This window comes from Symsagittifera roscoffensis, chromosome 4 (genome assembly GCF_963678635.1).
Source record: "Symsagittifera roscoffensis chromosome 4, txSymRosc1.1, whole genome shotgun sequence".
In the NCBI taxonomy this organism is placed as follows: Eukaryota; Metazoa; Xenacoelomorpha; order Acoela; family Convolutidae; genus Symsagittifera; species Symsagittifera roscoffensis.
The window spans coordinates 67,453,801-67,481,181 of NC_087065.1; the positions used below are offsets into that span (position 1 = coordinate 67,453,801).

The 27,381-nt window shown below is 37.1% G+C and overlaps 2 protein-coding genes across 4 annotated transcripts in view; one reads left to right on the forward strand and one right to left on the reverse strand.

The window, feature by feature from the left end:
- Positions 1-27,381, forward strand: part of LOC134845320 (Bardet-Biedl syndrome 2 protein homolog) — a 342,396-nt gene that overhangs the window by 284,327 nt on the left and 30,688 nt on the right. For all 3 annotated transcript variants that reach the window (XM_063862305.1, XM_063862306.1, XM_063862307.1), the window contains exons 2-4: positions 4,636-4,764; positions 4,836-5,060; positions 15,426-15,551. In XM_063862305.1, coding sequence (XP_063718375.1) covers positions 4,645-4,764; positions 4,836-5,060; positions 15,426-15,551 — 471 coding nt within the window. In that variant the 5' untranslated portion in view covers positions 4,636-4,644. The remainder of the gene's footprint in view (positions 1-4,635; positions 4,765-4,835; positions 5,061-15,425; positions 15,552-27,381) is intronic.
- LOC134844443 (uncharacterized) lies at positions 9,309-13,239 on the reverse strand. Its single transcript, XM_063861125.1, has 4 exons — positions 12,734-13,239; positions 12,355-12,411; positions 11,688-12,272; positions 9,309-9,743 (listed from the first exon to the last, which is right to left on the reverse strand). The coding sequence occupies exons 1-4, from the start codon at positions 12,762-12,764 to the stop codon at positions 9,337-9,339; spliced, it is 1,080 nt and encodes a 359-aa protein (XP_063717195.1). The 5' UTR covers positions 12,765-13,239; the 3' UTR covers positions 9,309-9,336.

Here is a 27,381-nt window from a genome sequence, read left to right on the forward strand (position 1 = left end):
GGAAAGTTGGTCTTGAGGCGGAAATGGGATTTCCCCTGAGCGAAGCTTATGGCTTGCCATTGAACGCGAAATCGCTGATAGGGTCAATGATGGCCAACTTGTGCGGAAGTCACTACCCGCTACACATGGCGATGGTGGAAGTGTCCAGCCAGAGAATACTGGTGGACAAGGCCTTCTCAGTGCCCAAGTGCGTGAGGTTGGCTCGGATGTCGCATCACTCGCACAAGTTGTTGAGAAAAATCAAAGGGACAGTACCAAAAGAATTGAGAGATGACTTAAGCGAAATCTGGGGAGAAGATCTTCTGAAGTTGGAAAGAGAAAACACAAGCGATCACGAGAGACAAAACGTGATCGGGAAACCTGTGGGAAGTACTCCGAACCTGGAAGACAACGACACGATGCACGAGAAAATGATGGAGCTTGAGCCTCTCTTGGAAGCCTCAGGGGAGCGTAATCTCAGGAGCATTGAGATCTCTCATGGGGAATGCCCATGCCACTGTTTGGCACAAACGGTGTGGTATCCAGATCACAAGAACCTTTGCCTGGTGTGGGATGTGGAAGAGATTCGGTCGATCGGACTACCGGATCACCGGCAGAAGGTGACGCTCTTAGTAGTGAGCACGATGTTAGCTCTGAGATGGATAGAAGAGAATATAACGAAGTATCGGGAGGCGACGACGCCAACGGCTGAGTCAATATACGCGATAGACTACAGCAGGAGACTTGAGTTGTTTGAGACTGCGTGCAAAGTATTCGCCATACCAACGGAAGTCAGGCACGTATGGAGTCGCTTGAGGTACTTTCCATGGTTTCGGGCGACACTGACATCTTGGTTGTACAGGGCAACGAAAGATCACATGAGAAAATATCATAAGGAGTATCGACAGTTCCAGGCCGAGATTGGGCCGGAGGCTTTCAAGAGACCCCTGCTAACCCATCGTAATGCGATCACGACGGGATGGAAGAGAGTGGGTAAGATGTCTAGAGACAACACCAAAGCGAGGGAGTCGATACTAGAGGAAGACCTGGCGAAGAACGTGAGCTTGAGCCTGCACAACTCCTTTTGCTTGAACCGAGAAGCTAGGGTGAAGGCACTACCCAACCAAGCAAAGAGATTGCAGGAGCAGAGAGAATGGATGCGATCCTATGAACAGCTGAAGGCTTGGGAGGAGATTGTGATTAGTTCCGATGATGAAGAAGAACTGTTGAGACAGTTTGCCGCATCTAGCACTTCAGGGGGCAGTACCTCCAAGGCGAAGAGCACGAGATGAATGGGCAAATCGGATGGATCTTGAGTCTTGAGAGGGAAGGGGGGCTTGAGTGTGAATCCGAGTGAAACTTGGATTCACGAAAAAGAAATTTTAACAAAGTAAATATTGTTACTAATATACTATATCTATTATATAAATCAAAATGCTGCATGACAATTTCCTGATTGAATAGGACAAAAGAGATTTTTAAATGATTGGCTTGAAAAGCGAAAATTCAAAGGTGCAGGTAAATGCAGATTTTGATTGCTGTTTAGCAATAGTGTGAAAATTTTAAATGGTCGTGAATTTTGGGGTGTAGATAATCTTAAATCTGCTGCAAACTTCTGTAAATGACCACTGGCACTGTATCTTGAGCAACACTCGGTTTTTCTGGGACTCACTGGCAGAAGACAGCGCGCGATGAGGACATCGATCTCGAGTCCGGGGAGTATGTGCCAGTCGGTCATATTTGGAAGTTTGACCTTGAGAAGAGCAGAAAATACTTGATTTTGAAGTGAAATTTAACTTTTCAAAATTTCGAAAGGAACATGTCATGCACGATTTTCTCGCGACAACTGAAAATCAGAAAAAGAAATCAGAACAATTTTAGAGCAATTGCGGGAAAGTTAGAAAGTAAAAACGAGTGGGAAATTGCTATTCGCAATTTCCGTCTATATACAATCGAGAGTAGAGCTGTCCTACTTGAAATAGAAGACAGAGTATCCCCGAGAGAGCGATTACTAAAGTTGGACCAGAGTGAACCTTCAGCGGAAAGGCGGACAACTAGAGTGTCCCAACGGTCCAAGAGAACTCAAATTCTAGAGCATGAACTTATCCTTGCTGTCCAAACTATAAAACATTAAACTTCTCTTAGTTATTTATTTCTTGAGTTAGTTACTGACTGGATTATTTTCCCAATTCTTGAGCGTGCTGCTATGTGAGTACAAATTTAATTTCTAGAGTGTGTTTTATGATTGTTATGTTGAGATAAGGCGAGTTTTAGGTTGATCCATCTGAAATGGATCAAAGTTACACTGTCTAATAAAAAGTAACCTAACGGATTGTTCCAACCCGGTTTTTAACGGCGTTCATGTATTTTGGGTATCTAGAGACCTAAGTATGGGGACGTTTCTAATTCTAGAGTGGGGGGATATTTTAGTAGTAGCCTTTAAGCTGTAACGGGTCGTAGTCTCATGTCATAAGCGAACCGAACTGGCTCCGACCGTTCTTGAGGTGGGAAAACACAAGAGATAGCGTCCCTGACCCTTGAGCCAGTGGTTATAGGGCCTATTTTTCTTAAGCCTCATGTGTGACTGCAGTAGACGAATGTTACATTTGCATGTTATTAGGTTAATTTGAGTGTTTTGACCGAAGCCGAAAGCAGTAACGTTTTTGTCGACCCGATGTTAGAAAGACCACCAAAAGAACTGGCTTGGCAGAGACGGTGAAAAGCATGTAGAGCTCTGTTCAATACGCTGGCCGGTCGTTTTATAGCTGAGCTCTAATTTCCGTCGATATTTACTTCCGGGCGAACATTACCCCAGATTCGTGTTGCCTGTGGTTTGAGACTTGGTGCCATGATATCACCACAGTTTAGCTGTGTCTGCGGCACTGTCACAGATCAAAAGGTCACTATGAACTCACATGTCTCAAGATAAAGTCACGATTCCAACGTCATTGCGTGTGCAACACAGTTACAAAGGAAGCTGTCAATGCAACAGGTACATAATCAACATTAGAACCCATCGGACTGCTCACAAACGACGGCCGTAGACCAGACGGTATCACCTTAACAATTTGGCATCGCGGTAAGCCAGTCGCACGGGACTTTACATGTTTACATCGTCTCGCTGCATCACGTATCCCGGTTGCCACAACAGAAGGTCCTGTTGTTGTTAGCGAAGCTGAAATCAGAAACTGGCTTTGGTCATTTAGTAACATCTAAATGACCTCCCTGATTATTGCACGTTTGAGCCGGTTGCAATTGAAACACTGGGTGGAATAGGCCAGACGAGTATCAAACTTCTACAAGCAATAGGCAGAAAAATCAGAGAACAGACAGGTGAAACGAGATCGTTCCTATTTCTGAAGTAAAGACTCGGTCTAGCCATTGTACGCGGAAACCATGCTTGTATCCAAGAATCAATGCAAAATGTTACCTTGTAACTCGATTTTAATGACATTTGTTATTTTAACTAATTTTAATTTTTTACGACGATGCATTTAATGCTAACTTTTCTTTACTTTGCTACAATCGTTACAACACGAATGCCGAGAACCAGGAAGGGTATTGGGAAGACGTTTCCAGCCTTCCGGGAAGAAAAAGGAGTGTTATTTGCCCGGATTCCAGAATCCGGAGGGGTCTCGGGAGAAAACTGTAATTCTCTGTTTATATGAACTTTTAGCTTCTGGTCATGTCCTGAAATGAATTAATAACATCTAAATTCGTTTTCAGATTATGAGAAGCTAGGAGTTAAGCGAAAGAGTTGATCCATCTTCGATGGAGAGGATGATTTTTATCTGCTGAACAAAAACAATAGTAATATGATAAATATGTAGTAGCCCTGTTTTAAGGAGTGACCTCGTGGTCTGGGGATGCTGAGACCCAGCCATGAGCTCACTATTTCCGCATGTAACTAAGTTAATTAGAGCGTTCTGATCGAAGCCGGAAACAGTAACGTTTTTGTCGACCTGATGTTAGAAAGACCACCAAAAGAACTGGCTTTGGCAGAGACGATGAAAAGCATGTAGAGCTGTGTTTAGACGCTAGCCAGTCATTTTAGAAGCTAGCTTTATTTTCCGTCGAAATGTACTTCCGGGCGAATGTAACATTTAGTTTGAAATGAGTGGACAGCTTGGTCCGAATAAATTCCATTTTTGGGCACCCGAAATCTCATAAAATCAAGTACTTTGTCATTTCCCAAACAGACTCAAAATTCTGACGCGTTGATGGCAATTCATGCTAACATGTCTAGTTTTTTAGAAAATAATCTGTTGTTTTAGCGAAATTTTTTCGGTTTTGGAACTATAGTTTCAATGGTAGCTCCCTGCTTTGTTCAAACATAAACCTCCTTCGTTATGACGGACTGGCAAATGTTGTGTTCAAAGCTTGTCGAATTATAAATTGGTTCGAATTTTTTATAAGAGTTACAGAGATTACAGGAAATTTGTTGGAGCTAAATCTTTGTTCATGGCATTTTTTTGTGATTGTCAAAATTGTCTTCATAACGACATTATTTTATCGAATAACCTGAAATTTGGTCGGCTCATTCTGGCTGATCTTCTTGATATGGAGAATTGGTTGTTTGTCGGGCCCTGACTTTACAATGTTCCTATGACTCTTTAATGTCCCTATGAGGTCATCCCTTTCTACTTTGTTTGTAACTAGTTTCAGATGGTTTATAATGCTGCTTACTCGTTCAAAATCAGTCATAAAATTTTGTCAAAACTTGTCACTATTGGCAAATTTGACGGGACCAATTATGCATTAGCTTGTGCCACAGTAGGAGGAAAGGTCAGTTGCACTGATTTATTTAGTTTAAATTAAATTTATTTCGCAGTCATATCCTTTTAAATGGGTTGTAGGTTTTCATCCATATTCCCGGTGGATTCAAAAAAGCTGGGGCTGATGAAAACTATTCGTCTGATCCCTCAGCCGAAACAAATGTTCTCAATGTAAATCAGTCAATAAAATGTCTTGCAGCTGGGAAGTTTGACCAAAACTCTGACCGAGATTTTTTGTTTGTTGGAACACAAACTCACCTTCAAGTTTACGATGTCTACAACAACGCTGACATACTTTTTCATCAGGTAAGTTATAAAGGTCGCGGTGATTTCTTTTCATTTTTTTTTTCAAAAGAAAAGGCTAAAAATGTTCTCATAACTACTAGAGTGCATTCAAACATTTTTCAAAAAACAAGTCAGCTTTTTCTTTTTTTTGCGTTCATTGACTCTTTTCCAACAGTTTTTTTTTTGGCTATGTTTGTAGTTGCTAGTGTTATTGTCGACATTTTGTTTTTGTGTCCACGTTTTATTGGCTTAGTTTTCACTTAAGGGAATTTTTATGAGAGGTATGCAATTTTTCTTGTAGTTGCAAGTGTTCTTGATGTACCCCGGTAATTTAAAAAGCTTACTAACCTTGACTTTGAATATTGTCCTTTTGTTTTTTTTTCGCTCGAAAGCTTAATAGGGCCTATATTGTTTCAGCATATGTTATATCTGCTTAGTGAACAAAGTTTGCGTTGTTTGAAAGGAGAAAACAGCCTTTTTGTGTTTTCGGAAGGGGCGTAAAGTTTTAGAAACTTATTGCTCAAAGGTTCTATAGCAAAAATTTTGTTTTCGGCTCAACATGCGTTTACCTAGTTTTTGTCGGGTTAGTTACCGCTCGACAAATATTTATTTTCTTTTGCGAGAACAAGTGACTTGTAATCGGGAAGTAGATTTTTCTTACAGGTGAAAGATCTCGGATTCTAGTCCCGATCTGACTTTGTTTTCTTTTTCGCCATGAATCTATTTATTCTTGACGCGTTTCGTTTTTATGAAAACTCAGGCCCATTTGACTTAGTCTAGATGTGAAAAACATTTTTTTTTAGAAAATTTAAACCGTTGAACTATTGTTTAACTACTGTAGATTTTATAAGCAAATTCAATTGAGAGTCATTCTGTAATTTGTAAGTTTATCACAGCTGATTCTGTATAATTATCTTCTCTTTTTTTCTTACTTTAACGTCTTAAACTGCTATATTGACCTAGTTGATATTTTTTGTGATGTTTTTGTGTGTTTCCAAGAATAAAGCCTAAATACTTCGACATTATAGCTCAAAATTTAGTATGATTTCATTTCATTTTGGCTCAACTGGCGTCTAACGAAGTATTATCGGCTTAGTTGCCGCTCGGGAAATGATTTTAAAGGCATATATAAAGGCGGTGATTGTGATCATTGGCGTATTTCCTGAAAATGTCGATCGCCCGATATAAATTTGTGGATTTTTTTGTAGAAGTATGTTCTTCGAATTCGCTTGCGTCTTATTGGAGATAACCACACATTTGTAATAGACAACCTAAAAGATAGATCAGCACCGCGTGTAATTCTTGTCAGTTTAATGTGCAATACTTATCAAAGTACGGCGATTGTGTTTCTGAATGTGTTGTATTCAAATTGAACATCATTCGAGACATGCACTTGGATTTTTTGTATCTGTGGGTTTGCGACATTTTTCAAACTTTTTTTAAAGATTTTTTGTCTTTTGTTTCATTTGTAGTCTGCTAGCTTGTAATGCTTGTTTTGTATTGTATCACAAATGGCGCGAAACTCAGCTGCGTCTCTGTGTAGAACCTACAATTATTGTGCTTGAGGGGCTCGTAAACTCTTCGAGCTGAAAATTTTCTTCGACAGTTTTTTTTTGCTCAACGGTTGTTTACCCAGGTATTGTCTGCTTAGTTGATAATTTTTTTGCAATACTAAGTTAAAATGGTGGCAATTGTGTTTCTCGGCTTTTTTTCTAAAATTGAACTGTTTTTGAGACAAGCGTATTAAACTGTTTCCCTGATTGCTTTTTTCGACTCAGCTTATTTTTTGTTATGAAGTATGATCAACAGTTTTGCTATGAACAGTTGGTTTGTTCATTGCCTTATTTCGTTACATTATGACACAGGTAAATTGTTTCCAAATTTATGCACAAATGTGAGAACGGCAGATACTTTCATTTCGTTTTCTCTGGCTCAACTGGCGTCCAAAATTATGGTAGTTCTGACTTCGTCGATTTTTGTTCCGACCATTGAAAATGGGGAGGAACTTTGTATTCGTGTCTGTTTTAGTTTTTTCCTTTTGTTTTCTTCGCAAAATCAGGTACCACAAATGATCATCGACCAGTCTTGAGTAATATATCATATTAAAGCCTTTTCAGTCGTGATTCGAACCACATTTCTAGTGTCGAGAAAAACCCATTAGAAAGTTTTGATTTTTCGTCTAATTTCGAGAGAATAAAGCGAGGGATCAGGCATACAATAAAGCGAGGAATGAGGCAACCAAAAACTTCAAAAAAAAATGGAAAATTTTTTGTTTTTCTAGTCAATTTTCTTAAAAAAAGTTTTTATTTGATTTGCCTATATTACTATGAATGTCAAATATGCTTAACACATAGTTTTACATCAGACTTTTTTAAATCACCCTACGCAAAAAAAATTTCATCAGCTTGGAAAAAAAACAAAACTTTTTCTGGTAGTTTCTTAAAGACTGTGGTCGGAACATTCTGTGCTACTTGCACACTAACCGGCTATCCTTGCTATTTTATAGTTTTTTTCTGATTTACTGGTAGTTAGCATGCTGTGCAATAATTGTAGTGTAAGAGTAAAGAACTTAGTGAAGATTCTTATACAGGTCTTGTTGATATTATTTGCTTTGTTTTTTTTCCAGGAAAAAGTCTTAACATGTGCATCAAAATCTCTAATAGCTGCAGAGGTGCATTCATACATATTTATGCATTTATGAATTCTTTTAGGTACTTATTCATTTTTTGAGTTCATTCTATTATATATTTAAATGCGGGCTTCACTGTCTCGCCATGTTTAAGCTTTTTCAGCGTATTATTTTTGCATGTTTTACAAAAGATTTTTTTAACGTTCGTATATTGCAATGGTCAGCTGTATAGTGTATTGCAATGGTTGAGATTTTTTTTTCATTTTCTATATGAATTCAGTGTTTATTTTACCAAGTTTGAAATTAGCAACCCAAGGATGATGTCAGGCTTTACCCGGGTGTTGCGATTTTGGCGTCCATATATGAATAACCAAATCCTTTTAGGTTATGAGATGGACAATTTTCAACCCTGTACTTGGGGACTGTCAGGGTACTTTCAGGAGTTGCGAATCTTGCATTTGAATATGACTGCTCAAATCATTGTTGTTTTCGAGATTTGAATGGTTTTTAGGATTTTTTCAAGATTTCTGAGAAAATGTAAATTTATTTTTCACATTTTGAAATTCTCAACCCTGTACTTGGGAGCTGTGAGAGTACTCTCAGTGGTTGCGAGGCTTGTATCCGAATATGACTGGTGAAATCTTCGCAGTTTTCGAGATATGACGTTTCATATGTCATTTTGATATTTTTCAAAGAACTTAGATATAAAAAAACTTCGCATAATTTCTAACTTTGAATTTAAAATTGAATAAAAATTTCTCACTAAATTTGGAATTGTCATATTACAACCTTGTATTTGAGTGCTGTCAGAGTAAAATCAAGAGAAGCAGATCTTATTTGCAATATATGCGGTTTTTTATGAGTTGTTAACAATTAGAAGCACCGGAGGTGCGTTACAAGCTAGTTGAAATTTGTCTTCTTAAAGTGACGTAAATAGCACTCTCCATTACGAAGGTTAATTCAGTTTTCTCTAGTTGGGTTCATGTTATCAAAAAAGCGCCAATCATAAATTGTTTTAGAAATTCAAAGAGTTTAAATGGCTTCTATTTTTTTCTTTGAAATTTTGAAAGTTTGCTTATTTTACTATAATTGTCGAATATGCTCAAATTATAGTTTTACGTCAGATCCTTTCATCAAACCACGCAGAAAAACTCTGTTTATTTGAAAAAAGAATTTGTTTATGAGACTATGGTCGGAACATTCTGTGCTATTTGCGCAATAATCGGCTATCCTTGATAGTTTTCGAGAATTGTTTTGTTTTCCCAGTTCCTCTTTTATCCGTTTTTAGAGCTGTTTTCTCGCATGTTTTTGCGGAGTGCAGCTTGGCCTCAGTTTCAAATATAGTGCTGGTTAAATATAGTTTTGGCTAAGGCTGCTGACAGGATACTATTGAATGGTAGAATGGTAAACTTTGAAGATTTAAGTTTGATGAAATTTGCAAGCAAAGCGAGCTCACCTTTTCGGCGAATCTAGAAAAAACTTGTTTTGTGAGAAATTATTATTTTTTTAATCTGTGCATAAAACTAACTAACGTATCAAACTAATTCTGGTAAAATAAAATAGTTCTTCTTTTGAAGCTTGTGGCCGGTGCGGAAAGGCAGCTATGCATTTTTAATTATTATTTTAAAAGTTTTGTTTCGTGTTTTTTTTTGTGTTGCGAGAGTAGTCCTATAACGTGACAGTCGGGACTACTTGTCGTAACTTGCTACTGTTTTCCCATCTTTCAATGCTATCGACTGCCCGCTCTCTGCTCAACCCAAGTTTCCAGTTGACAGCATTGGGTCCGAACTCGTATTTATGCTTCTTGTTCACCCTTGTCATAACCTTCGTTTTATAACAGTGCCTTAGAGCGCGTAGAATGCTCTCGTACTTGATTCCAGTGGCTTGACTTCGAGCTCTGTTTCTACTGGGTACTGTGTTTTTGTAGTCATTGTAGAACTTGGTGAGTTCTCTAGCGTTATGTATTTTGAACAGACCGGTGGTTCTGTCTTCCCAGCTGATCAAGTGTTTGTATTTGTTGGGATTCAGCAGAAGATGAAGTATCCATTCCCACAGTTTAGCCGAATTGAGATCTCCTAAAACATCATCATCATTAACCACAGGCTCGAAATTTTGCAATCTATGGGATAGCCTTCAATAAAATTCGGCTGAAAATGTTTTTTTTTCTGGAGCAGTTAGTTTATTGACGATTCTCTGTAGTAGACATCCCCCTAGAACTTAGATATGAATCTCTCCCTATAAAGAACTAATTCAACAGTTAATCATATGTGAAATTTATTAGAGATAGTTAACTAGATAATTAAAGAGATAGGGTGAATACTGAATAGATATAGAGATCCAAAAGTCTGCGGTTGAGAGTCAATTCTTTTCGAAAACTTTTCTGTAGTAGTCGCGATTTAGCTGTTACGCCGAACCTGGTATGACATTTTTTTTAAATTTTCATGCCATTTTACATAATAAAAGAGAATATATATCAGCCAAAAGTTATGTATCAGAATATAAATCGGCAAAAGTATCAAACAAGTTAAAAGAGTATGTTATATAATAGTTATGTAACATTTAAGTAACAGTTACGAAAGTCACACTAATTTCGTCCAAATGACGAATTTTTTTTTTTTTAAATTTGTTGATACTTTTGCTTATTTATATTCTGATACAAAAAAAATTACGCCATTTGGATGAAGTTAGTGTGACTTTCGTAACTGTTACATAATTGTTAAATAAATGTTACATAACTATTATATAACATACTCTTTTTTTTGGCTGGCTTACATGTTAGTTGGCTTAGAGTGCGGTCTGTATTCAGACAACCGTGTATTCATACTCTTCAGTAGGCATACAAATGTCATATTAACCAATCAGAATCGAGATGAGAAAGCAAATTTACGAAACAAATAATTATTAATTATTCATTTCTTCCTTGTCTCGATTCTGATTGGTTAATACAGTATTTGTCTAATTACTGACGAGTCTGAATGCGCGGTTGTCTAAATACTGCTACGTAATCAGCTGGCTTATATTTCGGCGGCTGTTTTACATACCACCACACAAACACTGTTCAAGTCTTATAATCTTTCTTTTATTCATTTGAGTCGCAATTATGTCGCAATGTTTGACAAGAGTTTGAAATTCAAACTAGATCAGCAATCTGCTCCTGCCATTTGTCTAAATTCTTCTGAGCATATCTATTATTCGAAATGAATTTGACCTTGACTCATAAGATATTGTTGATTGGAATAAGCCGCAGAAATAAGATGGAGACAGTTGTCGGACCAAGTTAACACCCTCCTCCCATGCCGTTTTTGACCAGTTACCAATTTTTTTGCCCAATTCCAGCATTTTTTGGCAATTTCTCCCAATAAAAATTAGAATGCATTGGGGCTTCATTAGGTTTGGTCAGCCATAAAATGCGAAAAGGGGGTTGCGACCTCCGCTCTCTCCCTCCCCGGAACGCTATTGCAACGAACCTTCCTATCTGCTGTAATTCAAAGTTTTGTACTAATCCTCTATGTCAAGTTTGCATTAAACTTCTTGAATGGTCGTAAATATATTTTCATATACTAATTTTGCGGCTACCCTAGAAGCGTTTCTAAGAAGCGTAATCTCAGCTGTAAATATGTGCCTTTGAAGATGAGACGACAGAGTACACCTTAAGTTAAGCACCTAGATATTGAAGATACATATAATCCCAAATATATATCTGAAAGTTCTATTAGCTTAGCTTGTATTAATCTTTGCGTGAGAAACAAGGGTTTAGCAAATCGGAAATGATGTTCTTAAATGATAAGGAACGCTTGGGGACAGCAGAGTTAACTGTTTTATTCCGACTTCGCTACTTCAAGGAACTGGCTCCTAGGTGTATAATTTATACAGTTTTAGGTGCCCCAAATGCCAAAGAAGCATTTTTTCTGTCAAATGGGTTCATATTAATGTCTTCACATAGCTATTAGATTGCAAAAGAAAACTTTTTTCTCTTAGAACCTTGACCTAGATTTCTTTGTATCAAGAGTAATACTAACGAGATCTTTGAAAGGTCAAATTCGAATGTCTGTCGGAAGGAGAGTCCTGTTCCTGTGGACTGTTGATGTTGCTACTCCTATAGTAGAAGACGGGAGAATTTTGTTGCGGCGAGTCGGCTTCCACCGCGAAATCCGAGTCATCTGCGGCGTGCGAACTCATGTCGGTCTCGTATCCGGTGTCTTGACTCGTGTTACTGTTGCACCTGTACGCCATCAAGGAGCCGAATGGTTTTGGTACTTCGCAGTTTTGATTACTTGGGTTCAAAGAAAGGTCGCCGATGCTATTGAAAAAATCAGGTGTTGGAGTCAAAAGATCACTCGCCCCACTGTCGCTGCTTTCGAAACTGCTGAACTTTTCGGCCGAGTTACCATTGCTCCTCGGTTGAATTTGGTTTACGTTGTCGAAACCGAAGCTGTTTGGTCGTGGCAGAAATGTTACAGCGTCGTGATTACTTTTAGGCTGACTTTCGACGTTTTCAGAAAAGTCGAAGATTTTCATTGGGTTAGATGGTTTTCTTTCTGCAGTCAGCTGAATTTGTTCTTTTAGATGCAAAAGGTAGTTATTTTGAAGGTGATTTTTCGTATCTAAAATCAAAATCAGGTTGACGAAATTGCAATTTTAATTCTAAGTGCTGTAAATAGTTTGTAATTATTTGTGGAAGCTTACCCAGAAGCTCTTCTTGTGTTACATTGAAGCTTTCGAGCAAACTTGGGTACCAGTTTACTGAAACAAAAGCAAGCAAATAAAAACTCGAATGGGGGATGAGATGGTCATGTAGAAAATACTTCTGCCCTTTGATTTTGATGAACGTTTGGTGTTTCAGAATCCTTAGATTTTAGCTGTTTGTGGTTGTGGCGTTTGTAAAAATATTTTAAAAAGGTGTCCACGCTTTGTGGTCAAGCGGCGCATAGTCAGGAAATGATCAAATCTTAGTCTCTCTTCTTTCTCTATTCCTCGTGGGTTAATGGTATAAAGTTTAATTGTGGATTGTAATTGTGGCCTGAACTTGAGAATAATAGAAAAAAAACATGTCAGTTTAACTTACCGATTGATTTTGGGGCTTCACCCAAGGACATTTCGGAAAGTGCGCCGGCAATTTTTCTACAATTTTCTGAGCAAAGGCGTTCTTTTTTCTCGATTTGAAGTGAGCGAAGTTGAGTACAAAACGATTATTCACAGAATTTATTTTTTTTCTCGTGTTTCGAGGGGATTCAAATCAACTTGCTGTTTTGTAGCTAGATTTTTTGAAAGAATGATTAGTTAGTTTGAGTGGTTTACAATATTAGTTTTGTATTCGGCTGAAAGAATGGGTTTGTTTAGTTGTAGCAAGTCGATGAGAATCGGTCTAATCTGTATTGTAATATTGCTTTATCAGCAGCTTGAGCATTCTTAACTATCTGAAGGTCTGTCGACAGTCTGTGTCATTACAAACTGCAAACTTCGTGCAAACGACTCCGCGAGCTCCAAGAAACGACTAGACTGCACTTGCGACAGCGACTTGCAAAATATCAAATATGTTCAACCGGAGTTATCATTTTACAAACTCGCTGGTCTTAGTTGTCATTAAATTTGATAGATGCTGTTTTTCGTGGTCTGCAGTTCTGCTCGTATATTTGATGCTACTCGTAAGTTATTAAGTAAAATTAGTAGTTTGATTCGTTCCGTTCGTTTTCGTTTGCCGTGCATTAATAACTCGTCAGGCCGAAGTGTTGATCATTATAAATCATTTGTCATCTTTTCAAAAGAATTTGTGGTAGTTATTGTTCATTACTCAATCTGCTTACGTCAAAGTAAATATTAGTTTTAGTTACATTCTTGAAAAATTATTTGCAGATTTGTGCGTTTTTCATTATGAAAACAACGTTTTATGGCTCTTTTTTTACGCTGTCGTAGAGGTGGTTTGCAACCAGATTGACGATGCGTGAATACAAATTCTATTAGATAATTGGTGCTCGGATCTGTATCATTGAGAAGTGCTGAATCATAATTTAGAGTTGAAGGCATCCGATACTATGAATGATTCATTCAAAGCAATCATTCATTTTGGGCTTGGTTACCGCGAGACAAAGCTGTTTACTAGGAATATAGAGGGCTTCTCAAGTTAATTGAGTACATTTAGAGTGCAAAATCAAACATATAAGTATGAATATCTAAGTCAACTTCAAATATGAAGAGCGAATTAGAAACTGATTGCCCCTGAGTCATACTTGCTCACTTTTCTGGCGCCAAAACCTGGATCAGTCTGATCACCATCGCAGTACTGTAGCTGGAAAACTTGCTGAATACAACAAATGACAGTTTCCACTCCAAGTGAATGCTTAGGAGATAACGAAACAAAGCAATTGAAGCCCCGGCTCTTTTTCCTTTTCGCCCCACCTGCAAATATTTACTAGTAAAAGTACTGTTCACATTGTCCGATTGTTATGAAAATTGACATGCGGACTAATTAGGCTATGACAAACACATTTGGTTTGTAACCAACCTTGTAAAACCACTCGTTACACCATAAAATTGTCGCCCATGTGATGTGGGGGAAAGGAAAAAGCCGAAGCTCCGTGTCCCATCTAGCAACAAAAATGGCTCTTCTTTTTCATTTCTCCTCCATGTGATTTTCTTTTTTAAACTTGATATGTTTTTTTTTCGTTAGTCGTTTTTTTGGTGTCCTTGAGTTCTGCACTTTTCCAGCTATCTGTTGGCTATATTTCTAATGTAATGAAACTTCGTTGGTGACAAGTTGCATATGTGATCAAGTTAACTGTGTTGAGCACATTAGTTTTTCATACCTTACTTTAAAATATCATACATTACCTTTTATATTGTGAAACAATTTTACAAATGGAAAGTTTGCTTTTTTGAGTGTTGAAGATCCCAAAAAATTAGTCAGACCCAAATTATAGACTTACAGAAATGTTTTGGGTTTTCATTTAGAAAGTTGTGAATGACGGGTTTCAGCCTGAAATTGATTGCGATAATTGTGTTCTCTCGGTGGTATTAAAAGAGCCGAAGTAAAAAGCCGCTACTATATAAACCAGTTGAAACTGCGGAGAAATAGTATAATTACCCTTTCGATAAGCAAAGGTGTTGCAACCGATGCTAGACTATTTTATCAATTGGCATACTGAATTTCATTAAACTCGAATTTAATTGCCAGGTACTATTTATGATTACCGGAAATACTGACATGCTCAATTTTATAAAAATTCAGTTTTAATGACCATTTTTCATTGCGCTTGCGTTTTTTTTTTTCATTTTTTGCTGAAAATATTTACTGGGCTGAAATGTTTTTGGTTTAATGTATACCGGCTTAGTTGCTTACTCAAGTACTGTCGGCTTAGTTGCCCTTCGATATTTTTCTGAATGCTTTCTTAACGCTGTCAATTGCTTTTCTTGGAATTTTTCTCATACTGAACATTTTTTGATGCAAATATATGAAATTTTGGTAGATGTAGTTTTTTTCGATATATACTTTTCAAAGACATTTTGATTATTTTTGTATTATTTTCGTTCACTTAGCTGAGATGATACTTTTGCGTTGTATCGCAAAAAGTGCGAAGTTCTGCTTTATGCTTCACCTTTCTGTTATTTATGTAATTGTTGTGTGACATACGCAATCGTGGACTTTCCAGTGCCAATGACGTAACTTACAGCTTGATTGTATGCTATGCTCGTTTTCATTTTGATTGAATTTTGGCTGGTTACCCTCGTTTTATTAATCATGTTTGGTCTGTTCTGTTCAGACGTCGGAGGGAGTGGACGGTTGTTGTGTGGGGAGAGTGGGCAGATATCCGGATGTGCTGGCCATCATTGGGGCTCAGTGCACGCTTCTCGGTCTGAATAAGACGGACGAGGAACAGTTCTGGACTGTGAGTAGCAAATTTTGATCAAACCATGGCTTTTTTTCTTGTTATCCACACCCTCGTAAAATTAAACTTGAAAAGGTGTCTAAAAGTTAGTCATGAAATTTGCCTGTAAGACATTTACATGTAAGAAATTCTGTATAATTCTGTCGCAAAAGTATCATAATTCTGTTCACGCCGACAAGTTTAGAACATCAGAGATTATACTAGATAGACTTTTCTTCAGATGAGTTTCAGAAAAACTCAAAGCGGAATCTGAAAAAGATTTAGGCTCTTTTCCAGTTCCCTTTTTGAGTTTTTACGAAACTTTTTTCCGAAAGAATATTCGAAATGACTTTTGATGTTTAAACTGCAAAAAATGTGTCAGCGTGAACAAGTGAATGGTTTTTACAGAATTTCTTAGGTGCAAATTGCAGTATGAAAAACTTTTAAACAACTTGATGTTGTAATATAATAAGTGATGGGAAACTAGAAGAGTCCTAACGAATTCTTTACAGACCCTACTCCCGGTAACTTCCCAAATGGCATAATTCCCAAATGGCATAAAAATGGAAACTTTTCCCAAATGGCATAAATTTCAAGTTTTCATTGTAATTTAAACGTTTTCTATCAATTTCTATTTCTATCATTTTGTCAGGAACGAAAGCATGTGAACAAGATTTGGAATTAATTGCTTCCAAACAAATTTAAGCAACAGATTTGTCGAAAAAAATTGACCACATGAAGCTTATTAATAATCGGAAGCTTATGCTTCTTGCTTTTGATAAAGTTTTTAACGATAAAATGTCAATCAACATTTGAATTGACAATTTGACTAATTTTCTCACATTGTTCACGAAAAAATTGTTCTCGATTTTTCCAAAGCAACTGTTGCATGAAATTTATGCCATTTGGGAATTTTTTCATTTTTATGCCATTTGGGAATTATGCCATTTGAGACGTAATCCTACTCCCACCCCGGACAGAAATGGACTTTTTGCGAACAAAAACGTTAATTCTATAGGGTTTCGGAAACCAAATTTGTCAAATAGTTCTTAAGCATGTAGTTCTTAAGCAGGGGCACAACAGCGGTTCGCCGTGATGAGCTGTACAGCTCGTATGTTGGTCCTATCCCTCGTGGATAAAATGATCTTAAATCTTAAATATCAGATAATTTGCGATCCCCCCTCCCCAACCTCACAAAAGCATCAATTTTATGGTACAACGAGGGGTTTTACAAGGTTAAGAGTATGATGACCGAAAAGTTTCTTCAATTATTCTGCATGCCACTTTTTGTAGCAGTCGGAAAGTAAGAGCAACAAAGTTACTTGCAGGTGAGGGGGGGGGGAGTAAAATTCGCTAGTGGAGAGGGTGAGGAAAAAGAGCCGATCATTACCATGCATGTCAAATTTCCAAAAAATCGGCCTTTGTGAACATAAATTTTCTAAACTTAATATCACAGGTGGGTTGGTTGGAAACGGTGAAAGGGCGTAAGCCATTAAAGAAAAAGCGTAAACGGCGAAAGAGCGTACGAAAGGTGGTGGGAAAAGATCGGAAAGAGCAGATAAGAAGGCTCAAAAGTCAATAATAGTCTTTTTCTTTCACTATATCATAACCTTCAATTCTGCTCTATTCAGAATACCCTTCAGGCATCTCATCTTTTTAATTTTCACGTTTTGTTCTCATCTTGTTCAAATCTTGTTCACGCTTTCAAATTTTCCGCGTATTCAGATTTTATTTTAGTCACTCAGCATAGAGTCGATTAATGGACTTAATTGGCTGCAGCATTTCATTTGAAGTTTCCAAGTTTTTTGATTTCTCACCAAAGGAAAAATAATACTTCTATTTTTCGAAAGTCATTTAAAAGTTGAGCTTAAGAAAATAGACATTAGGCTGAAAGAAATCAAAAGTCAAAGCACATGTGCTTTTATGCCTTCTTGAGTTCTCGTGCATTTAGCTTCTGAATTAAATAAACTTCGTGCTCGCACAATTCTCACCTGACTGGGATGGTATTGGGTACTATCGCAGCCATTTCAGTAGTTGCAGGGTCGGGGGTTGCAACTTATCGCTATTTTGATGGACCGAAAAGACGTAAAATCGAACAGACACTGCAAGCCGCAGCTGGTGCAAAAGCTGCAGAGTTTCGCAGAAAGCTTCTGTCTTCGACTTCTCAGGAGCAGCTACAATCTTCTTCTGGAGTTTCCGGTTGCAACGGGCAAGATGCATCTCTGATAACTGATTCGAGAGGTAGACAAGACGACAAGTTATTGGATGTTTTCAATACGAGTTCTCCAAGCGCACAAAGTCGCTGCCCGGAGCGGGTTTATACGTACAGAAACATGTTCGATAATAACGGATCTGGAAGTAATTTGTTCTCCATAACCGATTCGGATGATGATGAAAAATTGATTGATTTAAACGAGGAGCCGAGTGATGCAAATGCTAACTCAAGATTGAGTGGTGTTGGAAATAGAGGCGATTTTGTGGAAGTTAACTTGAGAGACCAGAAAGAGACGCCAAAACCGAGCTTCAAAGCAAACCCCCCACACGACAAACGACAAGACTATATTGAAGGCATCAACAGTGCTAAATGCTGATTCAAGACTTGACTGACTTGAATTTTTTTGAAACAACATTTTGTTCACCATATAGAACTTGTTCAAATTTTACATTTTATCGACGACTTATCGGAATTTTGAATAATTCCAGTTTTTACTTGTTTCAAGTCATAAATGAACTCGAATACGCCGTTGTGTATGTGTTAAGAATATAGGGCTCTTTTCTAGTTTTCCACCCCCTCCTAAAATTACATTATAGAGTTGTCTAAAAGTTGTTCATACTGTAATTGGTAAGAAATTTTGCATTACTTCGTTCAGACTGTAATGTGTTATTTCCAGAAATCCAATAAGATCCATTTTAAAGGGAAACTTAAAAGAGCCGAAAATTGCTTTGTTGGAAATTTATGCTATAGCCTAAAAGCAGAAATGATAATTTTTTCTTTATGGCTCAAATAAACAGAAGCTGCAGAAAAAAATCCCTGATATCAAGAACTTTCGCTCCACAGCCTATTAATGGCTTTCTTCCCAATGGCAAAAACTTTAGTATAACTGTACTTAATGATTTACCAAGTTGTACACAAGTGGACAAAATTAAACGGCTCTTTTCCAGTTTCCCACCCCTCGGAAAATTACAAAATGAAGCTGTTTAAAAATTGTTCGCGCGGTATTTTGCATGTAAGAAATGGGCACTTTTTCCTTTTCCCCCCTTCTCACACAAGCATAGATTTTATGGTCTAACGAGTTATTTTACAAGGTTGATTATGAAGACCAAATATGTTTGTCATGGCTTAATTTATCAGCATGGCAATTTTCGTGACAATCGGACAATGTGAACAGTAATTTTTTCAATGAAAAATTGCAGGTGGGGGAAAAGGAAAAAGAGCCAAGAAATGTTGTAAAAGTTTGTTCACTTGTTCACACTGACACGTTTTAGTGCAGTTTATATTGAGAAAAAAAAACATTTTAAATTGATTTCCATAAATTGAATTTCAGAAAAAATTAAAGGGGGGACTGAAAAAGAGCCAATTAAACGCATATTTACCAGTTTACTTATAAAATGCCATTTGTGACAATGCTTCAATGACCATTTGTGTCATTCATTTAGAATTTTACCAAGATTTTTAGGCTCTTTTTCATTTTCACCCCACCTCACACGACCATCAATTTACAAGGTTAATTAAGAACACCAAATATGTTTGGCACAGCCTAATTAGTCCGCATGTCAATTTTCATAACGATCGGACAATGTGAACAGTAACTTTACAAGTAAAAAATTGCAGGTGGGGTGAAAAGGAAAAAGAGCCGAATTTTACAGCGACCGACTGCAAATGATCTGAACTATCATCTCTTAACACAGCCAAAATCTAATTGTTGATTTTGAGAACAAGTTTTTTCGGCTCTTTTCCAGTTTCCCCCCTTTCAAATTCAATTTTGAAAAGTCTATTCAACGTTGTCATAATGCAATGAAATTTGGCGTGGTGAACAAATCGACAATTCTGAACAGATTTGTTCTTCATACTTTACAGCGTAACATCACGCGTTTAGCCGTAATAACACGTAAAACAAACATAAAACTCGGTATTTTGAAAGGGGGGAAAGTGGAAAAAGCCGTTTTTTCTTGGTCTGAAAATGCTAGCTTTCATCGTTGGTAGTAAGTTTTTCCGACGGTGTGAAATTATAAGAAATAATAGAGTTCAGGAAAGTTGTCACACTGAGCACTGCAATTTTTATCGTTTAAAGTTTTACGTAGTGTAAATTACGATTTTCAGTTTCGAAATTGGAATTTATTTTTCAGTGTTTCCAGCGGAATTAAAGCTTTACCTATTGATCCAGTTTTCTCAAGTTATCAAAAAAAGGCCAATCCTTAATCTTTCTAGAAATTCAAAGAGCTTAAAGAGCATCTATTTTTTCTTTGAAGTTGAAAAGTTGAGATTTTTTATGTTGAGAGTCGGTGTCTTTTTATGTTTACTTGCGTTCATTACTCTTTTCCAATCTTCAATTGGCTATGTGTAGATCGTCAAATGAAACTAAAAACGATTTATTTCGAAGAACAATGCTAAGTTAGTGTGGATGCCTTTAGTTGTTATTTTCCAAAACATTACATACAAAATTGTATTCATTAGTTTGCTGCCACTTTTGCTGCCTCGCTTTGCCAATTTATTTGCATATGTAGCTGCTTAATTTTTGACCAGTGTTTGCTGATTGCTAAGAGATCAAGGCCGAGAGGGCAGGTCGTGAGGTTCTAAATCTCGAGGTTGCAGTTTTTAATCCGCTACCTAGCAAAGTCCTACTAATTCACTTTATAAAGCAGTTTTTTTTGCTGTATTCTTGCTAGTGCTTGCGAAGCACAGCTTCGCGTCCATGTGCAAAATTGTCTAACCTGCTTATTCGAAAAAAATTTTGCGCCCTTAAACATTATATTTTGAACGGTGAAATTTGGTATTTTCAGGCCCGGAAAAAAACTGGTAAGTGCTTCAAATAAAAATAGTGCGACTTTCAGGGAGGGTAGTTCAGATCATTTGCAGTCATTCGATGTTAGATTTTTGGAAAAAGTTTTGCATAAGATTTTGTCGAAGCTGGTGCTAGAAATAAGGCAGAAAAAACGTGAATTTGCGTTTAATTTTGGCCACTCGTGTATATACGGCCAAAAGTTTTAAGTGCTAGTTTCTTTTCTGGCCGCAGAAGATGGCAACGAATTTGAGATGCTGGTTGTTAACAATTGAGCTGTATCATAGCATTATGCTGTAAAATTTGCAGCTCTTGCATTTTACTATCTTTCAATTCTTACACCTGCGTGCTGTAGCGATCGTAGCGTAATAGTACGACTTTCTTTTTTTCAAACTAAGTCGCAAGTATTGGTGCCACTTTTAGTAGTACCTTTACGGCTTTTTGATAGCATCTGCTTTGATATTTAATGAACCGGAAAAAAGCCATTTGTTTCAAACAACAGTACAAAAATATCAATCTGAATAAAAACTCGAATTCAGAAATTTTCCATCTCAATATTTCGCATTTTTTTAAATTGCTTAATTTATACATAATTTGGCTTAATGTTTTCTAACTTATTACATGCAAAGTTAGTGTGAATGCCTTCAGTTTGTTATATTCCAATTTATTACATGCAAAATTGTGTCTATTTGTATTTGGTGCCACTTTTGCTGCATCGCATTGACAATTTATCTGCAGATAGAGTTGCTTTATGTGTGGCTAGTGATAGTAAATTGTCAAGGACTCGTAGCGCAGATGCGAGTACAGGAGACTCCAAATCTCTCGGTCGTAGGATCGAATCGGCCATAGCAAAATTTTAACTTTCCAGGCTTACTTTCACCTGTTTTTATTTTATTTTATAAAGCTGCTTTTTTGTCGTTTTATGCAAGTGTTTGCGAAGTGCAGGTTCCCATCTGTGTTAAAAACTACTTAAACGTTGGCATAATGCAATTAAACTTGGCATATTGAACAAACTAACAATTTTAAACAGATTTTTTCTTCAGATCTTTCTTAACATCACGCATATGGCTATAATATCATGTAAAACAACTTTAAAAAAAAGTAATATGAAAGGTGGGGCTAAAGTGGACAAGACTAAAAAAGCATTCAATTTGTAGTTTCTCAAATGCAGTCAAATTTTTCCGTAGTTATTTTTATGTTTTTTTAATTCTTTTTTTTTTGCTTTTTATTCGTTAAGTCAAATATAATTAATTTACTAACGTTCGACGCGTTTTCTCACCACTCCTTGCACCAAAACGAGATTAATTTGAAACAAATCAAAGATTTTTCATGAACGTGGTTGGAAGTTTATCTGTTTTTAAGTGATAAAACTCTCGAACTGTCTGTTGCAATAATTTCCCCTGGAATGAGCGAGGGTCTTGCAACAGTTACTAAATTTCTTGGTTTCGTACCTGGGAAGTTGGCATGTGCCTTCAAGTTGCTTATGATTACACAACTGAGCTAGGGAGCGTAGTGATAGATTACGAATCCAACTAGCAAATAAAAGTGTTCATTTGGTGACATTTTTGCCGCATAGAATTCATTATTTGATAGCCTTTGTTCTATCTTCTTCATTTGTGGCCATACTTTGTTTTTTTTTATTGTCAAGCCAACATTGCGCAGATGCGAGGACACGGGAATCGGGATTCTTCAGACCGGCAGTTCGATTCTGGAACATAGCAAAAGATTTAACAATTGTAGTTACATTTTTCCATATTTACACTCTTCTAGCTAGCTGGTCTTGCCGTTTTGTCCGCGAAACGCAGCTCCGCCTGTGTCGGTTCCATGTTGTGTGTTTTTTTTTGCAGTATACAGCACCGTTCGACCGTCTAGTGCAAGTGGTTTATATTTGTCATTATTGCACAGAGGGTGACACTTCTCAGTGTGTCGTTTATTTTTTACTGAGGTATTCAGTACTGAGGCTTGGTGGTCACATTGGTGCAGCGTAGTTCATACACTACGACTGATAGCCTTGTAAAGTATCGATAAGATCTTTTTTGTGCAGCCCCATTTGGTATTTCTAAACATTGTTCCTTGATTTTAATCGCGAACAGATGTTTTGAGTGTGCACTCCGAAAGTAAACATATCTAATGTGGCATCTAGTATTTAAGGGTTTTTGGATGTGTTTAGGCGATAACTCCCAATATCAAGCTTAATTTCAAGGTTTATTTCAGAAGACAATGTGGTAACTATTTTGGCCTTATATTTATCATGAAGAGTTAGATTTAGTTTCCTATCTATGAGCCATTTTTGTATTTCTATGTTTGCATTCAAGGGGATGTGTAGTACAGATACATTGGGATCCTTTGGGATACATATACAGGATAAACGGAGGCGGTGAGAGAACACCACCTTGTGGGATTCCGTGTTTCAATTGACAGTTCCTTGAATTCTAAACGACGACTTATGTGAAGTGGCCATGCAAATTTGAGAGCAGCCATCGTTTTGTGTTGTTAGTGGGGGAGGACTGAATATGTCTTTAAGGATACCTCGGTGATTACTTGTATCAAATAGGGCAGCAAAGTTTAAAGCGCCAAGTCTTGTTCTATGACTGTTTTGTTGTTTAGGCCCTGAGTTGTTTAGTGGTTCATACAATTTAAATCCGTTACTGTCGACCTTTTTTTTAAAACTGCGATGGTTATCCCCAGTTTAATGCACTGTTTAATTTCTTCGGGTAGGAGTAATCTTTTTATCAGTTTAGCCACGGTAGACAGCAGTACAATGGGCCTATATCCATCAGATGTTTCAAAGTTTTTACAGCGTGTTTGTGGTAGCATATTCGACCGGTCTTCAGTTATGCGGGATGTTTACGTTGTTGAGTTTTGTAAACAATGTTGGCGATGTGTGTTATGCCAATCTAAGGTAGTGAAGGTGAATTGGTGCAAAATTATCAGGGCCTTACTCTTTTCACTTTTTTTACTTGTTTTTTTTCTTCAACTTGAAGTTGGTGGCGCTGAAGGTTGTCTACTCAATGTTTATTTTTCATCAAGTTTAATTGGGTGGGGGGTTGTTCTTTGATAAAGCGCTTGGAGCCCATTTAAACATCATAGTTTGGTAGGTCATCATTAAAATAAGTGGCTAGTTAGATGTATTTAAAGGATTTTGCACGGAAAGTGATATAAAAGTTGACCATTAATTGCTTGACTATTCTGTGATCGCACTTTTCTCGGAATGAAATCCGTTCTTTTATTCCTTGCATTATAATATTTATTTTTTGATTGAAGGCTGTGATGCTGGGACGACCTGGACTTGCTTTTGTAAATTGTCTCTTTCATGCTTTCGTGTTAGTGCCTCTCCATGGAGATTCGATGTTTCAGTCATACGGCCTTGTGGGATTTTTCGTGATGCGGCTTTGCTGATGATGTCTTTGTCTTTTCCATCCTCAAAAACGGTCTGAGAACTGCGCTTCTAAAATTAAATCTTTTTCTCCGCGGAGTTTCAACCTGTCTGTTTCTCGGAAATTAATTTCAGGCTGCTTTGCCTAGTAGTCCATCCTTTAGTTTGGACAATCCAATAGCTTTTGTTTTTTCAGCTTTGTTTGATCCTGGTGTTTAAAATTATTAAGGCGATAAGGCGCAGTTGTGAATACATAAGGTTTGAATCTAGAGGCCGTCAATTCGAATCGCACAAGCAGCAAAGTCAATTTTTCAGGGCTTGTTTACTTGAGTTTTTTTGTGCATTGTAAAGTTCCCGCATCACATTATTTTTGTATAATTTTTGACTCAAAATTTCATTTTTTTGTTATCTCTCTTAGAATTTCTACTTTTGACTCACGTTTTCAGTTCAAGATCATAGTCCGTTTTTGTTGTTTCAATACAATATCAAAAAAATATATGATTTTGTCTATTACAAAACTTTAAAACATAATTTTTTTTAAATTTCGTTCGTTGAAATTGCGAGGCAGGCATTTGTAATACAGTCGGTATTAAAGGTGCATGCAATTTTTAGACAATTTATCCATTCGTTTCGACAATTTATCCATTCGTTATTGAAGGTGCATGCATTTTTTAGACAATTTATCCATTCAATTGAATGTTTTTTGTTCTGGTATACGCAAGAACTGGGTTTTGCATGAAACTGGGCTTCCGCGAACTTCGTTTTTCTTGATTAGATTGTTCGTGATTTTGCTGAGCTACTATTTGTGCCAATCGCTCCATTCTGCTTTTTATCTGTTTTTTGGTGAAATTTTGTTCGGCTTAAATTAATTCTTGAATCTTGCTTGGTCGCCGTCATTAAAATTTATTTCATTGCAAGTAGTGAGTGGTAGTAAGCTCCTTGAGACCTTCAAAATTTGCTTTCCGAGGTATCGTATTGTTTCTCAAACATCTCTTGAAGTTTTTAACAACTTCGAAAAACTGATTTTAGGGCAAAACTTTCCAAAAGTGCGTACAAACAGCAAGTCTGTCAATGAATTACCTGCGCCAAAGAAAATTTTGCGAAATATAGCCATTCTATGAGGTTTCCACAGATCACGAAAAATTCTAAATGTCAAATATAAATTCGGACTATTGCCTGTCTGCTTGTTTTTTTCCTGCTTAGTTTCTGGAGTTTTGGAGTTTTCTTCTGATCTAAACTGTGTTTACTATGATTTGAAATCGTTCTGTAATATGCAATTGTACGAACTCTGTTTTTGATTAAATTGCCTTTCGCTTAAACGGTTTCGTCTAATTCAAAATCGCGTTAGTGATCTATATTTAATCGCTTGAAGAGCAATAATAAGTTTTCATGCTCTTTTATGCTTCAGAAGGTGTCTAATGTGTAAGGCGTGGGGCGTCTCTCATAAAAAAAACTTAATAGTTCTAATTTTTTAGAACACCAGTAGTTTTGCTTCCAGCTCAACGGTATTTTTGACCAAAGATCCTCGTCGTAATTGATTTTGAAAGTTTATGTAAACAAGCGGAACGGAGTGTAATGGAAGAATGTTCACTTTTTCCAAACCAAATTGCAAGTAAAAGTGCATAAAAGCGTTTTATCTGGTTTACTTTTGCCGCATCATCGTATCTGGTTTTCTTTTGTGGCTCTAGCGTTATATCTTTGTAGATAATTTGGCTCGTTTGCCTGCCCCGTCATTTATGCATCAATTTTTGAGGTGCAACGACGTGCTTTACAAGGTTAATTACGAAGACCAAATATGTTTGTCATGGCCTAACTAGTCCGCATGCGAATTTTTGTAGCATCGGACAATGTGAACTTTTTTTTGTGAAAAATTGCAGGTGGAAGGGAAAAGAAAAAGAGCCGCTAGTTTATTGGAGGCTAGTGTTTGGTGCTTATCAAGCGCGCATTTTGCAGATGATAGGACGTTGACTCTTAATCTTGAAGTCGAGCGATCATCGGCACAACAGAATTCTTAATTACTTTTTCTTTATTTTGACCCTTTTTGGGGCTACTTTTCGCGTTTTCTCGGTTGTGTTTGCGAAGTACAGCTTCGCGTCTGTTTAAGCTAGTGATTGTGTTTGTCGACTGTGTTGTCCTGAATTTGAACACCAGCCAAGACAAGTTTATGAGTTTTTTTAGTTTTGTTTTCTCAAAATATATATATTTCTCATGAATGGTTTCCTCTATTCGCTAGCTTGCATTGTATCGCAAGTGTTGCGAAGCTCTGCCTAGCTTCTGTGTATAATTTGGCAAGAAAATCTCAAAAGTGAAAGGTACTTGAAGTTGATTGATTTATACAGAATGATACCTAGAGTAGTTGCTAGAATTATTTTAAACGGTTTTGTAAATATTGTGAACAACTATATTTTGATTTTATTACAAACTGATGCACTATTTGGTCAAAGTGTGCTTTAGTGCTGTTCACAGATGACATTTAGTATGCATTAGGTATAAAGGTCAGTGTAATGTTGCAGCACTGCTACAACATGTTGGAGACACAGCACTGCCTTGCCGAGACACTATTCGGCAAGGATTTGCAATTTGCTCACTGAAGATGTTGATTTTTATTTGCAATCTATAATGGTTCAAGAAAGCCATCCAAAAATTCTACTCTAATAATTTATTCAACCCTTAATTGTAATAGGTTCGAGTGCAACAGTTTGACAGAGTTGCTTGATTTGCTCGAACCGCCATAATCTAGCATCAGCGTTTAATGCTGAGGTTCAAATTGTGGTTCAAATGTAAAAACAATACAGTTGAAGCGATGAGAAGAAGTCAAATCTAGTGACAATTGACTTTGGATGCAATGTAACTTCCACAAATTTTACCCTGTGGTCAATTTAGTGTGTTATAAAATGGCAGAGTTTCTCGCTGCGGCTGCTCTGTACGGCGGAGTGGTATGGTTTTTCTACTGGCTCGATGGACCCAGACGTCGCCCCTTACACCCGAATGACATCTCTGCTGGGTTGCCTGCAGATGCCATGTTTTTCTATAGCAGTTCTTTGACAGATGAAGATTTAGCTGAAATTGATTTGAATGTTTCTGTTTTGAACGATATGGAACCAGAAGACAGGGAGAAATATGTAGACGCGAAATTGAAAAGTCTGAAAATAGCAAAAAATGGAAAAGTTTTGAAAGCTAAACGTGATTGTACGACAATTAAATCAGAAGAGTCGAGTAAGAATGAAAGAACGAGTAAAGTTGAATCTTGCGAGGCTGTCTGTGAACTCAACGCATGTGTCGATGATCCAGATCGATCAACTGCTTCCAAAACCGAAGATGATAGAGTTACGACTGCAGATCTGGCACTGGTTGGAAATTTAGGCGTCCGTTCTGGACCTTTATTTTGTACTTCGACTGAAAAAATTGATCCTAAAACTACACAATGTTGAAGGTATAATCAATATTTATTCTCAATTTGATATTTGTTTTGAAG

What these genes read in the sequence shown, in the direction of transcription:
- LOC134844443 (XM_063861125.1), bottom strand. Translation starts at nt 12,764, where the DNA reads ATGTCCTTGGGTGAAGCCCCAAAATCAATCG. An exon ending in AACACAAGAAGAGCTTCTGG is followed by an intron (nt 12,273 to 12,354) that starts GTAAGCTTCCAC and finishes TTTTGATTTTAG; the next exon opens with ATACGAAAAATCACCTTCAA. An exon ending in TTTGACCTTTCAAAGATCTC is followed by an intron (nt 9,744 to 11,687) that starts GTTAGTATTACT and finishes ATGATGTTTTAG; the next exon opens with GAGATCTCAATTCGGCTAAA.